This window comes from Hemitrygon akajei, chromosome 13, assembly GCF_048418815.1.
Source record: "Hemitrygon akajei chromosome 13, sHemAka1.3, whole genome shotgun sequence".
Classification (NCBI taxonomy): domain Eukaryota; kingdom Metazoa; phylum Chordata; class Chondrichthyes; order Myliobatiformes; family Dasyatidae; genus Hemitrygon; species Hemitrygon akajei.
The window spans coordinates 39856129-39875107 of NC_133136.1; the positions used below are offsets into that span (position 1 = coordinate 39856129).

General features: G+C 38.8%; 1 protein-coding gene across 2 annotated transcripts in view; it reads right to left on the minus strand.

Annotated features, from left to right (window-relative positions):
- Nucleotides 1–18979, minus strand: part of plpp1a (phospholipid phosphatase 1a) — a 106431-nt gene that overhangs the window by 67390 nt on the left and 20062 nt on the right. The window contains exon 2 of one of the 2 annotated variants that reach the window (XM_073064438.1): nucleotides 7960–8114. The exons of the other annotated variant lie outside the window; for it this stretch is intronic. Coding sequence (XP_072920539.1) covers nucleotides 7960–8114 — 155 coding nt within the window. The remainder of the gene's footprint in view (nucleotides 1–7959; nucleotides 8115–18979) is intronic. 2 annotated transcript variants of the gene reach the window in all.

The following is an 18979-nucleotide window of genomic DNA, read 5'->3' on the forward strand; positions in this document are numbered from 1 at the left end:
CAACACTGGCAACATCCTGTGAATTTCCTCTCCACCCTGTCTACAGCAATCACATCCTTTTTAAGGGCAGCAACCAAATGTGCACACTACCCTCTGGCTGTAGTCTATCTACTGTTTTGTGAAATAGTACCAAGTCCTTCTGCTATGCCCCAGTGAATGAAGAAAAATTTTCCATTTGCCTTCTACAATACTGGTTGCTACTTTTGGGGACCACTCAACCTATGGACTCACTTTCAAGGACTCTTCATCTCATGTTCTTGGCATTTATTGCTTATTTATTATGATTATTATTATTATTATTTCTTATTTTCCTCCTTCATGTTGTATTTGAACAATTTGCTGTCTTTCACACATTGGTTGTTTGTCCATCCTGTTGGTTCTGGTCTTTCATTGATTCTATTGTGTTTCTTGTATCTACTGTGAACACTGGCAAGAAAATGAATCTGAGTTGTATATAGTGACATAGATGTACTTTGATAATAAATTAACTTTGAACGTATACACCAAGATCCCTATAAACACAACAAAATAGGAGCAGGAGAAGGTCACCCCTTCATGACTTCCCCACCATTTTATATGATCATTACTGATCAATTGTGGCCCCAATTCTTCTGGCCGTTTCTTCATTCCCTAAATGCCTAAAGCTATCAAATATTTATCCATTTCCACTTTAAATACTTCTAATTGTCCAGCTTCCACCATCGACCAGGACAGAGAATCCCTGAGATTCATCACACTGTGCAAAAATACATTTCTATTTACTTCAGTTTTATATGACAGACCTCCTACCTTGCAGTTAAGCTCTCTTGTTAGAATCTCTCACTAAGGAAAACAAACTAATATCTACCCATATACAAGATATTTATATAAAATAATCTCTCCTGTTTCTAAATTGCAAGGAATACAAAATCCAAACTGCCTAGGCTCTCTTGATAGGAAATCCCAGTAATTAACTTGGTGAATCTCCTTTGGCTTGCTTGCAATGCCAACAAATCCTTCCAGTATTATAAGTTTGACCTCACTAATACCTTCTATAATTATAACAAAACCTTCCTATAATTAAACTGCTACCCTTTGCAATAAAGGTCCATATGCCATTAGCCTTCTTAACTAATTGTTGGATCTGCCTGACCTGCGTGATTCATGCACTGGAACATCAAAATCTCTCAGTACTGTAGTCATTTGCATTCACTCTACATTTAAATAGTAATCTACCTTTCACTTTCTATTAACAAACTGCTCAATCTCACACTTGCTCATATCATATCCTTTTGTCCACTCCCTCAATCTATCTATATCTTGTTGCAGAATCACTGTATCACAATCACAACATGCCCTCCCACCTAGTTTTATATCAGCAGCAAATTTGGAGCCCTTGGCCAATGTTCATTCCTCCAGTCAGTAATATAAACAGTGAACAATTGCTGGCCAAGCTTTGATCCCTGCAGTACTCCATTTATTACTCCTTTCTGAAAAGGAGTAATGGCACATTACAGAAAAGGGCACATTTATTCAACTGTTTTGTGAGCAGTTTTGGGCCCCGTATATGAGAAAGGATGTGCTGACGTTAGAGAGGGTCCAGAGGTTTGTGAAAATCATCAGGAAATGAGAAGTTTAAAGTATGAGGAGTGTTTGATGACTGTGGGCCTGTATTTGTTGGACTTTAGAAGAACGAAGGCAGAGCTCATTGAAATCTATCAACTATTGAACGGCCTTGAAAGCATGGACACAGACTAAATGTTTCCTATAATGGGGAAGTATAAGACCAAAGGGTATAGCCTCAAAATACAAGGATGTCACTTTAGAACAGAGCTGATGAATTTCTTTAGCCAGAGGATGGTGAATCTGTGGAATTCATTGCCACAGATGGCGCTAAGGCCAAATCATTGGCAATATTTAAAGTGGAAGTTGATAGGTTCTTGATTAGTAAGGGCATCAAAGCTTATGGGTAGTAGGCAGGAGAACTAGGTTGAGATAGGCAGGAGAACTTGGTTGAGAGGAATAATAAATCATGCATGAAGGGATGGCAGAGTAGGATCAATGGACTGAAAGGCCTAATTCTGCTCCTGTGTTTTGTGATCTGATTGCCTATGAGACAGTCAGTTTTCATTCCATTCGAACGCATTTCCTCTGATACCACGGGCTTCTAGCTCATACACCATGACAAATTCCCCTTTGGAAGTCTAAGCACGCTAATCAGCAGGTTCCCCGCAGTTAAAGGTAAAAGAAGAAAAAAATCCTAATATGTAACTAAGACCTAGGCCCATTAAGTCTTTCCACAAATCAGGACAAAGTTCAAGGTGTGAGGCATGGCATCAAATAAACTTTTCCATTGTTCAATGACAATGTAATGTTGATGAGAACCATCCTGATGCTTTATTGGCTGGGTGTCTCACTAAGCAAACAAAAGTAACACAAATGGACAAAGTCTCAAGATTAATTGCTGCTCTGTTCCAAATCAGTTGGTATCAGGCACCAAGGCAATAAAATATCTCTGAACAAACAGGAAAAAGTTCTTGCTTTGCTTGTAGAAATTTCTATAAATCTACCCAAAATATTTGCACACAAACTTTAAACTGCCTCACCAATGCATGCAATATTACTGAATTCCAGAATAAGATATAAGAACAGAAGAATTGACTTTATATCTGAAATTAGCACATTACAGTATATTCTTGAATCAAAAGGAATTTACAACACAAATGGCGGTATCCAAATACTGTTCCTATGCTGCCCAACACTGGTTTAACACCCTGCCCCAGCTCAGTGGTCTTAAGGTACTCAGATATTTTTAGTTTAATATAATATACAAGGTACTTCATATCAATCAAAATAGGTTCATCAAAAGCTGTCCTTCTAAAAGCAAATATGAATTCATAAAAGGATGAAGGTAATATTAAGCAACAAATTTACAGAAACGTATAGAATTCATTAAATGTATCTCAAAATTTCCTAACTTTCGCTTTCAATACGAGTAGAACATTGAGGGGATAAGATCGAATACTTTCTGTCCAGCCTGACTTTTTGGTGACTTCCAGATTCTAGAACAATAATGAAAAGTCTCGGCAGAACTGATCAGCCTTTGTAAATGCCAAATGAAGATCAAAGAGAAGATGAGAAGAGTGGCCTTCAGCCTGCGTCACTAACTCAGTGAGTATGCAAGTGGGTCTGCTCAGTCTTTCCATTTCTGCTTGGTTCAACTCAATCCAGCATCTGACTGATGAGACACAGCCAGCAAAAGATGCCGCAAATACACATTCTTAAGTCAGTCTTCATAACCTGTAGAAAATCTGTAGATTATTAACTGACTACTAATAAAATTATTAGTAAATTACTTTTCCAGTACATCGTCTTTCTCCTTCTTAGACCTCGGCTTTTTCCCAGGAGACTGCAGGACAACAACAGAAAGGAAGAAGCAATCAGACAAAATGGCTCGGTCAACTTGTTGGTGAATTTGATGGACCAACTAGTCCGTTTCCTCTCACATTTAAAAGACGTATGGGTTAGTCAGGGTTAATAAGTTGTGGGCATGTTATGCTGGCAACGGATGCTAGTGGGCTGCCCCCAGCACATCCTTGGACTGAGTTGATTATTGATGCAAATGACACATTTCATTGTATGTTGAGGGACATTATCAGTTACTTTACTAAATTCCATATAGATAACATCCACTGCATTACCCTTATCAAGCACATTTGTTCCCTCTTCAAAATATTCAATTGAGTTTGTAAGGCATAACCTGCTCCACACAAGCCATGCTGACGGTCCCAAAGCAGGCCACGTCTTACCAAATGAATATAAATCCTATCCCTAAGTAGCCTACCATTAATGTGAGGCTCACTGGCCTATACTTAACTAGATTTTCCCTCTTTCCCTTCTTGAACAAAGAAACAACATTTGCTACTTTCCACTCCTCCAGGACCTTGTCTATTGCTGGTGAGGATGCAAAGATCCTTGTCAAAGCTCCAGCAATCTCCCCACGTACTTCTTTCAATATTCTGGGATATATGCCATTAGGCCTTAATGCTTCTCAGAAAACCCAGCATGAACTGCTTTATTTTAAAATGTCCCAGCACATTAGCACGCCCCACTCTGTTCTAACTGGCCTCCAAATCCTTCTCCTCGGTAACTTTTCTATTCTCTATCAACATCTTAATAGATCCAATATCAAAAATTTACTTGAATCCTTCTAACTGATAATGCTTGAATGATTATGATTCTTAAAATAGCGTTCAGTTTGCAGAATGATTGACTGTTGAAGTCGGGTAACAGTATTTTAAGTATTTGCAAACGAAGGGGAATAAAATAATTTTGGAAGTTCTCCTTGCAGAGGGTTGAATATCTAGAATTATCCACCATTGAGGGATGTTGTAGCCAGATCATTGGCCGTATTTAAAAAAGTAGAAAGTTGAAAGATTAGGAGATTAGGGGCTATGGAGAAATGGAAATGTGTGCATGCAAGAGCTTGAAGAGATCAACTGTGATCATAATGAATAACTAGGTAGGCTTGAGAGGCTAAGTGGCTTACTCCAACAACTATGTACTTAAATTTTAACCGGTGCACAGATTATTACTGTGACATGCATCAATGAAAATTAAACCTTAAAGCAATGAAAAAACAGCAGATTAGGTTATATTTTGTGGTAGTGTTACGAATGTGCCACAACTCTGAAGGGTACAAAGTAGCCCCCTCCTTTTTGAGAATCGCAAGATCGCTATTAATTCGGGTCTGGGACCCAGGAAATGAGAGAGAATCCTCAAGGTTTTGGAATGTCCTGGCCCCTCCGCAAGACAAAGCCACGGAAAACGGCCATTGTCTCTTGGAGACGGAATTGTGTATTGAGTACTGTACTATTCATTGAAGCCCTCAGGGAATGACCAGAGTGGGCTGGTTGAGGGATTGCATCATCCCAACCTGATTGACATCTGAGACCCCGTGAGTAAGGATAAAAGAGGGTCTGGGGAACAACCCCTTTAGACACACCAGGAGAAATGCTAGAAATCCCGTGACAGCGTTTAATAGCGACAGCCGGTGGGGGCCCACGTGCGTCCTTTCCCTTTGCCGGGATTGGGGCCTTACCATGGAAGAGCGGCTTTAGCTAGAGGAGAAATCAACACCAACGGAACTCTGGAAGGATCAACATCATAAAAAGGAAAAGCTGGCAAGTTTCTCAAAACTCTCTCTTGACTCCAACCAAAGGCTGCAGCCTGAATGGACTTGAGTGACTTTTATATTTCCATCGGACAATACATTATCCCCTAGACAACGATAGAGCTATTTCTTATTGATTATTATTACACCCACGCTTTTAGATTTAGTATTGACAACGTATATTATCTGTATGTTTGCATTGATATTATTTTTGTGTATTTTTATCAATAAATGCTGTTAAAAATAGTACCATCAGACTTCAACGGACCTCACTATCTTTGCTGGTAAGTGACCCAATTACGGGGATCGTAACAGTAGAAATTAGTTTACTTATTTATTCAAACTTCAAAGTAGCACGACAGAAATTTTCGGGAAACAAGCCAAGTTGTTTCACGTTCTCCCTTCCTCTATGTCATACATCTTTAAATCTCTACAGAGATAATCACTACTTTGATATCAAGAAAATTGATTAGATCTGATGGAAAGCTGCAATTAACCAGTAGGACTTCAAACAGATGCAAATCATGTTTAAGGAGTGTTTTAGGGTAATAACAATCTGCAATCACACTACAGCATTAAAGCAACCGGTCACAGATGACTTCACTTTGCTATGCTGAATCTTAGCCATAATACTGAAGGACTTTCTGAACACAGAGATTCTCAAATGTAAGTTACCAAATTTTGCAAGAAACCCATTCCACTGGAAACAGAAAAGCCGTTATCTTTTACTCCCATACCTCTAAAATAATACTTTTTATATCAAAATAAAATGTATCGATTATAAATATTTATTTACAAGAATAAACGATGCAATGCATTTTCATTCTTCCACTTACAGTGTAGGCATTAAATAGTGTTTTATTACATTACTTAAAACCAATAGGACAGTAGGGGGAGAACCCTACAACGTGGTCTTTCCCACCAAGCTTCAGAGCATTCCTCAGCAGCATGCCCCTGCAGCTTCGAATGTGCCAGTCAGCAACTTTCCTTTATGGACCTCCAAAATAATATTGTAGTCCTCAAACATGGCAAGCCCTTCTTGAACAATTACTAATTAGGAACTGTAGTATTTTTAGTGTCAAATAGACCACGTCAAGGTAAACCCACCATCAATAACATGTACAAAATAGAACCAGTCTTTATGGAATGCAAACTGCAAGTGCCTTTGGTGATCACCCAACAGCAATCTGTAGCACGTACACAGTGAACTGCATCCGCTCATTGGAAAGAAAAGAACATCTCTTGGAGCAATGATGTATTCTACCAACTCAGCTTATAATTCCTACTTCAGAAATCAGCTTTAGTACTCTAAAAGAAACCAGTGATACTGCTCCAGGAAATAGTTCTTGAAGCTTGGAATAAGCCAAGATCAATAGTCATAGCACTGATGGGGACACTCTTTTTAGAGTCAGAAGGTTCTGGATTCATATCCCACCCTAGAGAAAGTCCAAGCTGAAAGAAATCTAGCATGGTTGGAAGTGTCGTTGCTCAGATGAGATATGAAGGTAAACAGCAAAAATAGGCATAATATTTCAAAGAATGGTAGAGGAGTTAACCACAATGTCCCATCAGTCAACCAACATCACAATGATTTCACAATTAACCAAACGTTGCTTGTGGGAATTTACTGTGAGGAAATTATTTAATGTGTACACATTAAAAGTACATTTCACATCAAATACATACCAAAGTACTTCATTGCGATAAAGGCATATTATAATAATCCAAATAATTCTCTTTCTTCAGAAAAGTTCATGTCATCTTCAAAGTGTTAATAAAAATCACCAGTTGTACTGTGAGCACCACTCGTATCATGTCTGTGGAACCTATCTCAATGTCAGCTAATACCTTTGTTATTCAATAACACCCTTCACTGTACCCAGCTCCATTCTCAGACACCTTTGGGCTTCACTTGGTGATGTGTAGCAGTTTGACAGAGCTGCATCCTGTAGCCTGGACTGCGTACACCCTTAGATATTCAACTTAATTACAGTGACTGCATCCTTCTGCAACCATTGACTTATTTAATGCGAGTTTTCTACAACTGCCGTTACTGCTGCTCTACAATGAGAAAACAGGAGCAGTACTTTCTGTCAATCCAAGCCAAACCTACAGGTTTAAAATGCTCTCACACCACTGTACATTCCGGCATTAAAATGGGTAAAATAAAAACGGGGGCAGGGGCACGATCAGCAAAGCTGGGTCATTGCAGGCAGAAATCAAGCGGCTTAAGTGTTAGCACCCACACAGCAGAAACCTCCCACAGTTAATGCCAATAAAGAATAAATAGTAGTCAGATGCATGCAACTGTAAGTCATGCAAAAATCTATTTGTAAAACAATCATTCTATTTTAATTAAGTCATTAGTAAGACTATGCCCTTCCAAACAACCATATCATATTTACATATACTTGAAAGGTTTATAGCTCGGACAGAGAAATCTCAAACAAAACACACAACTCACCATCTCCAATATTCTAATGTTGGCTGTGTGGTACTTCTGCTTATTTAGTAAAAACTGACAATCTGACATTCAATCTTTGTAGACATTTATTTAAAACTTTAAAATTAAATTTTTTAATACTTCTATTTTTCTAATAGTGAAAAATAAAATCAAACAGTATTTAACACTTTAATTTTAAAAGCTGTTTTTTTCTAATTTTAGAAATAATAATATAGCAAGTTTCACAATAATTAAACCAGTAACCACAAGTCAACACCATAGTTTAATCTCTCCCATTTCCTCCATTTCACCAAGATTCTTGGGGTCAACCACAATTGTTCCACAGATTGTCTGAGCTACTTACAGCTGATATGGGCAGTGTAAACCCCACTGAATACAGGACAGTGGAAGTGACGGTACTGTTCCTGAATGGATAACTGATGGTTTCATCATCACAGTAAAACCCTCTTTGATAAGGTTTTATTTTGGCCACATTTAGAACACCCAGTGGCATACCAGCTGTAAGGAGGGAAAAGAAAATTTTAAGTGCACTATAAACTGATATCTTTACAACAGATCACATTCATGAATCCAATTTGCAAATAATAAGTCCATATGCATAGAGTTTCTGCAGATGCTGGAAATACACATACAGAATGCTAGAGGAACTTGGCAGGTCAGGCAGTATCCATGAGATCTAATAAACAGTCGACATTTTGGGCTGAGACCCTTCTTCAGGACTGTCCAGATACTTCCTATAAGAGTCCATATGTTAATTTTTATTCTACTATTATACATATTCACAGAGCATGAGCGTCAATACCAGGAGAGCAATTTCCATCCTTGAACTGGCAAGCTTTATCAGAGTTTCAGTGGTTAAGAGTTAACCACACTGACAAAATCATGTACAGTCCAGACAGGGTAAGGACACACCAGATTTCATTTCCTAAAGGTCATTGGTAATTTAAGCACAGGATGATCCTCCTTACATTTTCCATTTTCACCTTCCACCCAAACACACAGCACTGACGATAAGCTCCAAAGCAATGCTTGTGCATGTATAAATTAGTGTCAAGTAGTTTGCTAAATTACAAGGACCAATTCTAATATGTTGCAAAATAATTGCCTTTGCTTTCTGAGATCGGGATGTATTTACCCCAAAAAGTAAACTTGAATGGGTTGTTGCAGGATTTGAGGCTCCCTGAAATGCTCAAGGTTTAAAAGTTAGATAGTCTCAGGGATCCTTCCAAGTCTAGTTATTTCTTCCATCAATTATCGTCAGTAAAAATAGATCAATCACGTTGATATACTTTTCAGATGCTTAACTATTTATAGCATTCTCTATTCATCTACAAGATGACTGCTTAGTTAGTAACTGATAACTACCGTACAAAATGCACATTTTACAAGACTTTTCTGATTAAGATACACAATACTTGCCAAAAAAACTCACAAGGGACTTCACGTTAATTAATTTCTTTCATACTTTCCCAGTACCACATATACAGAACAAAGTGTAAATTTGTACTTAGAAGTCTCTGCTAATGTTATTCTAAATTGCTCAAAGTACGCATGCTCATGAACTAAGATAAGGAGATCTTATTATACTCCCCCTTCTCCAGCCCTGTACCACTTTCATCAATCAACTTCCCAGCTCTTTACTTCACCACTCCCCGTTTCACCTATTACCTTGTTTTTCTCTCTTCCCTCACCCACCTTTTAAATCTACTTCTTGTTTTTTTTCCTCCAGTCCAGCAGAAGGGTTATGGCCCAAAACATCGACTGTATTCTTTTCCATCAATTTTGCCTGGCCTGCTGAGTTCCTCCAGCATTTTGTGTGTGTTGCTTGGATTTCCAGCATCCGCAGATTTTTTCTTGTTTATGTAGGGAGATGCTCTTAAGTTTTTCACCACGTGCAGTAGGAAAGCCTTTCCTCTTCACAAAAATATGTCATTTAAATCAGGGGTTCCCAACCTGGGATCCACAGACTCCTCAAGTTAATGGTAGGAGTCTATGGCATTAAAATGGTTGGGAAACCCTGTATTGGATTCACTTTCAAGGACTCTGCAATCATAGTACTCAATATAACTTAATAATATTTTTTCCTTTTTTTGTTTTTGCAAATTTGTTGTTGACACATGGGGTGTTTATCCATCTCTGCTGTGTGCAGTTCTTCCATAGAATTCTTTTGTGTTTCTATTGTGAATGCCCACATGTGAACAAATCTCAGAGTAGTGTACAGTATGGTGACATATATGTACTTTGATAATAAATTTACTTCGAACTTTGTAACAATGATAGTTCAAGTTGCAATGGCACAACAGACAATCATTTAAACATCCATGATACCAGTCTTTAAGACTTCCAGTTGTTTCCTTCAGTTTTAACATCATTTAGTAATTATATCTAATTTTTGTTCAATATTTATGTGGCCAAAAGCAGACCACACCAACAACAGGAAGCAAACTTCATGATGCATGTTCACACGAAAACTATCATAGTTCGGTTTCACAAACACTACTACAGCATTCATTGGATCACTTAGGGGGAACAGTTTTATCTGGTAGAGACACAAGACAAACAAGTACAAAGATAAACAAATATTTAGCTAAAGTCTGAGGAAAAATCATTGCCATTTCAAAACATGAATCAACCAACAGATTTCCTCGAACATAAGAGAGTTTGCAGATGCTGGGAATTGTGATTTCCATCACACACCTCATATTCCATCTGGCTAGCATCCAACCTGATGGCATGAACGTCAATTTCTCTGAATTCCGATAATTTCTCTCTCTTCCCCCTTCTCTGTTTTTTCATTCCCCATTCTGGTTCCCCTCTCACCTCTTCTCTTCACCTCTCCGTCCCCCTTCCCTTTCTTCCACGGTGCACTCTCCTCTCCCATTAGATGTCTTTTTCTTCAACCCTTTACCTCCACCACCTATCACCTCTCAGCTTCTTTCTTCATCCCGTCTCCCCCACTCACCCTCCCACCTTCTCACTCAGTTGGTCTCACCTATCACCTGCCAGCTTGTACTCCTTCCTCAACCCACACCTCCTTATTTTGGATCCTTCCTCCTTCCTTTCCAGTCCTGAGCAAGGACCCTGGCCTGAAAAGTCAACTGCTTATTCTCTTCCATAGTTGCTGCCTGATTTGCTGAGTTCCTCCAGCATTTTGTGCAGATTTCTTCGAATTTGGCGCGTGTAGTGAAACTGAAAATTGAGAGTTGCTTCAGATCTCACAGCAGCAACTAATACACTTAATTAAATTTGGAATGCAAGGTCAAAATGCCCATAATGGAGGGTTGTAAAGAAGTCTTTTGGGAAGAAAGTTAGAGCAATACACACAAAATGCGAGATGAACCCAGCAGGTCAAGTAATACCTCTGGAAGAAAATGAAGAGTTGAGGTCTCAGGCAGGGACTGTTCATCAGGATCCAATTGAAATGTTGATCTTTCATTCTCCTCCTTAAATGCTGCCAGACCTGCTGAGTTCATCCAGTACTTTGTGTGTTGCTCAAGATTTCTGGCTTCTGCAGAATCTGTTAGGTCTCAGGAAGGAAGTTTATTGCCTTTACCCAGCGTTGAATTTAGATAAATGACAATCCACAGGTATGTAGTGGACTGTTCATTATTCTCCAAATGGCTTAGCATGCCATTCAATCTTGGAACAATTAAGGATAGGCAACAAAAAAAAATCTGGCAATATTCATACAAAGAAATCTGCAAGAGCCATGTTGTATGATTCTGTTGAGTTCCAGCTTTGCTATCTTCACCTCCTGCTAACATCATTTGTGCACTATATAATTCTTCATTTTACTGTTGACCTAGAAAAACATATTTCCCATTTCCAAGAAATCTTGTTCATCTTGGCACCAACTCTACACAATGAGTACAGCATGTCCCCAGACCTTGGATTACATTAGCAGTTCCAAATGCAAATTGTGCTGTCTATCTTTTTTCTTTATTTATTCTTTCTCAATCCTTGAAAGAGAGAAAAAGTTTGTGATCAAGGATCAGGATGGTGAGAAGGCAATCTGGAATTGGGGCCAGGTAATGCATGCTTAGGATGGCGAACCCCAGACGCTCAGATATCTTTAGAGTTATACCAAAGATGACCTTGTATATATATATATAAATGTTAACTTCTTCATGAATGGCCTGTGCTACTGTTGAATAAAAGCACTGTCAAAATCATATGTTTGGATACTTTCACACATAAATCATGGGCAAGCAGGGCACAGAACTAATTTGATATTGTACATTATACCGGGTTAATAGAAGTGGGTGCCCACTGATAGGCAAGGATAGTGAGCCAAATGGCCTATTTCCACGTTCTACAATTCAGGAAAAGTCACAATAAGAACTACATATTTAACAATCTGGATTTTGATTATATTCATTTATGTATTGCACGGCATTATATTAAAACGTTCCAAAATATAGAATGCACAAGATTCACAAATGTCTGCCAAACTCTTATATTTCTCCCAGGTTTCCATCATTCACGTGTAAACTATAACAAAACGTTTTTAATGACTTCGTGGGAAAAAGAAAATCAGACCCTCTCCAGTCAACACCCAACATTTACATGCAAATGATATGCTCGAAAACATTCAGGAGTCAGAGTTTCGGCAGACTTCACTTCATGAAACCCAAATGAGTTGAGATTAATTACACCGCTTGCAGACTCATCTCCGTTTCTGATTATAGGTTGCATGGAATAAAGCATTACATTGCAGACCTAATAGGCATGCCCCACCAATTTATTCAATGGCACCACACAGATTACTGATGTTACTTTTAATGCCAATATTTTAGCTCACAACCTTTAAAGTTTAGGGAAATTCTAAATTTAAAGGAAATAATAAAAAGTATTGCAAAAACACAGTATAACAGATAGTCAATGAATACACTGTTCCTACAGGGATCAACATTTTGTGTGCACGTCTGTATACTACTAGTCCATAAGAGCATAAGACAAAGGAGCAGAATTAGGCCATTCAGCCCATCAAGTCTGCTCCACCATTCCATCATGCTGATCCTGGATCCCACTCAACCCTATACACCTGTCTTTTTGCCGTATTCTTTGATGCCCTGACTAAACAGGAAATGATCAACGTCTGTGTTAAATATACACACGGCCTTGGCCTCCACCGCACTTTCTACAGATTCACTACACCCTGGCTAAAGAAATTCCTCCTTACCTCTGTTCTGAAGGGTCACCCTTCAATTTTGAGGCTGTCTCTCTAAGACGCTATTTTCAATTATGAAGTATTAAAATTTCTTCCCTTTTTCGGATATGTGTTATTTGCTTTTTGGTTTGTCACAAAAATTATGTATAATTTATGTTAATTTAAGCTTCTATTGTATTTGTCATATTTGTAATGTATTATGATACAATTACAAAAAGCTAATTTATACATGGGCGTTTATGCACACAACGACCTACAGAGAGGAGGCAGAAGAGCCTGGGGCCAGGCAAGTAACTCTTCCTAAATGTCAATAAGACAAAGGAGATGTTATCGACTTCAGAAAAACTCACATCAGCATCACAGCAGTGGAAACTGAGAGCACAGCTCAGACAACTTCTCATGGTCCCAGAACATATCCTACACAGTCAGGAAAGCTTGCCAGCGTCCCCACTTTCTAAGGAGAGCTATGCACGTTCATACTCACATCACTCTACAGATGAACAGCAGGGAGCTTCTTAACGAGTTACATCACTGCACGGTACGGAAACTGTACTGTGGCAGACGGGAAGGCAGTCAAAATTGCCCAACGCATCACCGGCACCATCGAGGAAATATATACAGAAAGGTGCCAGAAAACGTCCAGTTATATCAGGAAGAATTCCACCTACCCTGCTCATGGACTGCTTGTCTCACTTCCATCAGGGAGGAGGCTACATGGCATTCACATGAGAACCACCAGACTTAAAATCAGTTACTTTGGATGAGAAAGCATTTAGTGATAATACTGAAAACTGCTCCTCATGACAAACTGTGAAGCAACAGTTCTTCATTTTAATTCTAATAGTCTATCTGTAGTTTAATCATCAAATGGTTCTTTACCAAGTATTTTTGGAAGGGGAAGCAGATAATATCTCCCTATTCAACATTGTACTCCATCTTTAACATGGCAACAGGTAGCTTACACTTCAGAATTTATCAATGATTCAGGGACATCTTGATTACAGTAAACAGTGGAAAATGTGTACTACACAGTCATCCTTAATCCCAAAGAATGCCCCAAGACAACCAAAAGAAATGTAATTGAAAATCTGGAGTTTATATCATGTGTCTATTAGTTAATTTTCAATTATTTCAATTAAGAGGGGTGTAAACTGGGCTGTAATTCCACTACACCAAATTTACTCTCCCTCTCTCACTTTACTTCAGTATCTAAATCAGCAATTGTTTTTTCTCTTTTCAGTTACTTAGGATTTTGCAGTGATTTTAGCCTGTTATGATACTATGACTCTACTCTAACATTTTAGTGTTGTTTTTAATTTCCATCTGCTTCAAAGGTGCCCAAGAGGAGCAGGGTGAGCTGCCTCAATAACTATCACCCAGTTGTACCCACATCTTCAGTGGTGAAGTGCTTTGAGAGGTTGGTCATGGCCAGAATCAACTCCTGCTTAAGCAAGGACCTGGACTTGCTGTAATTTGCCAATCGCCACAATAAGTCTACAGCAGATACCATCTCACTGGCTCTCCATTCAGGCTTGGATCACCTGGACAATAGCAATACCTACCTCGGGCTGCTGTTTACTGACTATAGCTCGGTGTCCAACACAATCATACCCCCAGTTCTAATCAACAAGCTCCAAACCCTGGGCTTGTACCTTCCTCTGCAACTGGGTCCTTGGCTTCCTCACCAGGAGACCACAATCAGTGCGAATCGGAAATAACATCTCCTCCTTGCTACCATCAACATGGGTGCACTCAAGGATGTATGCGTATCTAACTGTTCTTCTCTCACTACACCCATGACTGTATGGCTAGGCACAGTTCAAACACCATCTGTAATTTTGCTGATGACACAACTATTGTTGGTAAAATTTCAGATGGTGAAGAGGAGGCGTACAGCAGTGATACAGAGCAGTTGTTTGAGTGGTGTCGCAACAACAACCTTGCAGTCAACATTAAGACCAAGGAATTGAATTTGGACTTCAGGAAGGGAAAGTCAGGGGAACAAACAACAGTCCTCAAGCAGTGGAAAGGCTGTGCAGTTTCTAAGCGCCAACGTCTCTGAAGCTCTATCTGGCTCCAACATACTGATGCAATTACAAAGAAGGCAAGACAGCAACTAGATTTCATTAGAGTGGAACTGGTATGTCACCAAAGACTTTCACAAATTTCTACAGATGTACCATGGAGAGCATTCTAACTGGTTGCATCAGCATCTGGTAAGGGGAGGGGGCTATGGCACAGGATCAAAGTAAGCTGCAAAAAGTCGTAAACTCAACCAGTTCCATCGTGGGCACCGGCCTTCCCAGTGTCGAGGACAACATCAAAAGGCGATTCCTCAAAAAAGCAGTATCTGTCATTAAGCCCTCTTCTCATTGCTACCATCAAGGAGGAGGTACAGAAGCCTGAGAACACACACTCAACATTTCAGGAACACCTTCTTCCCCTCGGCCATCAGATATCTGAATGGACCTTCCTCTGCTCTCTCTCTCTCTGCACTATTTTCTTAATTTAATGTATAGATATATTTCTTATTGTTACTTAGTTTTAAAATTATTATGTACTGCACTGTATTGCTGCCACAAGTCAAGAAATATCACAGCTTATCTCGCCACTGTCTGTAAGGAGTTTGCACATGTGACCACATGGGTTTCCTCTGGGTGCTCCAGCTTCCCCACGTAGACCAAAGACATTGTAAATTGTCCCATGATCAGGCCAGGGTCAGACTGGAGTTTACTGGGTGCCGCAGCTCGATAGAGGGGTCTATTGGCATTGTGAAATAAATATTTCAACGTTATTTAAACTAATCGTGATTCTGATTCTTGGCCTAAAGTAACCCTGTTTATTGGAAGTGGAACAAAAAATAGGAACATAAACTGAGAACAACATTATGTGAAAAATAAGTTTCTCCCTATTACATCAATCACTTTCACTTTTGTCATTTATGGTTGTGCCCAGATTGAGGTGAACTGTATTTGTTATTTCCCCATACTTCACAGTTAGAATGCAATAAGCAATAACAATAAATGAGCTTAACTCCATTTTTGTGCAGATCAAGTATACACCAACTTCCTGAATACATCTTTTTTAAAAATTACTTCCCTTAATTGTGGAAGTACATTCCCATAGTTCTGTTCTGGATCCTTTACAGTGTAAAAGAACCTTATTTATTCCATTAACCTTTTGCCTTCTCGCATTTGGTCATGCATCTCCCTTAGGCTAATTTGCCTTTTCTTTCCAACACTAGTTACTAATAGAAGTTTTCTCCTTACTGAACATCACTGCATTGCAATAAAATTGATTCCAGATGGGATATTTCAGCCACTTTGTCTGATTGGTAGCCAACTTAAGTCCAATTATCTTATAAAGGAGACATAGCTAGCAGTTTGTGCTCACCTGGAACCTATTTGTTGACACATGAGTGGTAAAACTAAACTGTTGAGTACATGTGATGGCGAATACACTGGAGATTTTTACTTAGTGTACTGGATGTAGCAGCAAGATCCTCCACATTGTGCATCTTATTGTTCAGAAAACATAGCAAAAGATTCCCTTAATGAGTAACAAACTGATTTACCTTTGTAATGAAGTATTAATGTACAGATGATGAACTTTTTTTAATATGACTCTTCCTGGCAATTTGGATAAGTTAATTTCTCAAAGTCCCTTAGTTATAAGAAAAAAAATTTAAATTAATTTCCATGCCAGCTGCAGCATTCTGGAAGGAAAGTATTCTGTTTTCATGAACTGATTTCTTTAATGTCAAGCACTGCAGGATGGAAGACTTCCTTTTGGCTGTGGTGGTGGTGGGGACACTGAACTGATTGTAGACTACTTCTACAGGGACCTTAATCAGATACTAAAGGTTAAAGGTTTTCATTAAACCATACATACAATTTTCTCTAACTCTAAACTGCTACCCAAAATAATAATGAGACAACAAAACGCCTTTAATACAGCTTAATTAGTAAGATGCACAGAAATGTAATGACAATTTATTTTACATTTGGATTGAGTGGTTAACTATTTGGCTTGACCAGCATTACAAGCCGTTGTCAGACTGCAGCCTGTGGTGCCAACACTGGCTAAATGAATGACTGATATCTCTAAAATGTCAACAAAAACAGTTCACTTTGTACATCTCTATATATAAAGGAAACGTTGATCTTATTGCAAGTTACAAGATATTCATTGTCGCTCACGGAGAGAATCATTCATAACTATGAAATATTAAAAGATAAGTACAAATAGGAAGTTGAAGAGTTAAGTGTGGTTGGTTACAGCGTAACAGGACTTCTGTTACTGCTAGGTGGTGAGTGCACGTGTTAAAAAAATGTAGATTTTTCTCACTGCATTAGGAATTCCACGTAAACACCTGAACAAACACTTTGGAGCTGATTGGTGCCGTGACCTGCACCTTCAACTCTACTTCAACAATCTTTGACGTTCAACATCTGGTTTTGGAGTTTGGTTGGAGGCAGCTTAGCTCAAACTGTCTCTGTAATCTAAACAGGAATGAACTTAGTCAACCTGTCAGGCTGTGCAAAGACAAACTTCTCATTCCCTTATAAAAATCATCCGCAAGTTTTAAACAGACATAACCCAACAACAGAACCACGCTGTCAGACATTATTATAGTATAAACATCACTCTAGTTAACCACAAAATAAAGCTGCCTCGGTTTCGCATGTGTTAAAATAGTGAAGCGTGGGCGTGTACGAGTCATTCTTTACTCAGGTAGCAATTTAGCATTGACACGCTCTGTGCCAACCTGCATCAGGGCTGGTCCCACCACTACATGGAACCTGAATGCCAATGAAAAGTCCTAAATCACTTCAAGAATCCCATTGTGAAATGTTGTCAGCAATCAGATGCAGTCAACACTTGCTTAGTATTTCTCAGCGTCATACATAGCTGCCAAATGCAGACAAGCTTTTAAGAGTCAGGAGCAATTATGTCCTACCAGACAAAAAAAGTTTCTACCAGACAATAGTGAACAATTTAAAGTCTTAAAATGCCGGTAACATTTATAATTCTAGAATTAGTGATTTATTTTTATTTTGAAATTAAGCATTTAGTGGTTTTCCTGCCTCTGCAGTCTGACACTGATCTACAACGGTCAGGCCTAATAGTTAAAACCACTCGATCCCAATATAAACGAAGTGTCATTCTACTTCTTTACACCTTACAAATTAAGCAGAATTAAAAACTTGTTTTTTTGGTTTTAAACACAAAGTGCACTGCAGCTGCTGTGGTCAAAGCAACATGTCCAACAAGCTGGAGGAACTCAGCAGGTCCTGACGAAGGGTCTCGGCCCGAAATGTTGACTGCTCATTTCCACAGATGCTGCCCGACCTGCTGAGTTCCTCCAGCTTGTTGTACGTGTTGTTTTTTTGGTAATGATTGCTTGGGTAACAGGTTAGAATTACAGAACGTTATTTGGTTCAATGAAAAACTGCAAGCTTTAGAATCTGATTGCAGGCTGCTTTCCGAGCTGCTGCTGTCCAACCACTTTCACAAACACCACTGATCTTCAGAAAGCTAAAAAAAAACATTATATTATTTCTTTCTTCTCTTCTTCCCTTGCCTCTTAATACCCATGTGCTTCTTGCTTTTTCTTTGTTCTGATGAAAGATGGGGACTGATTTGAAATGTCAACTGTTTCTGTCCTCAGATGCTGCCTGACCTGCTGTGTATATTCCTGCAGTTATTGTTTTCTCAGTTTTCCAGCATCTGAATTATTTTATATTTGCACCGCAACACCATACTCCATCACTCATCACTGAATTCACTTCAAAGTAATCTGTAATACCACCTGAGAGTATAATTAGAACTATGTAAGCACATTTTACATTTCTGTGAAGATAAACCAAACAAAAAAAAGATACAGGCTTGTCCTTTTGCAGATCATTTACACGTTCTGTGGTTTTGTCAGGGTAGAGATGATAAAGATGTATTACTGTATATTGTTACTCCAATGACTTGCACTAAATGACTCACTCTAAATTATGCTGCAAACAACAAATGTCTCACTTCATCTTCATGCCTCTGAAAGCAATGTTAATTGGATATTACACAAATCGACTGGTAAGCAGGGGAAATTATCTCTGCCATTGCAATATGATATTTTATTTTGTCCCTTCTTGAACAGTTTTTAAGAAAAGACATGTATTTTGCCAAATTTTATTTTAATGCT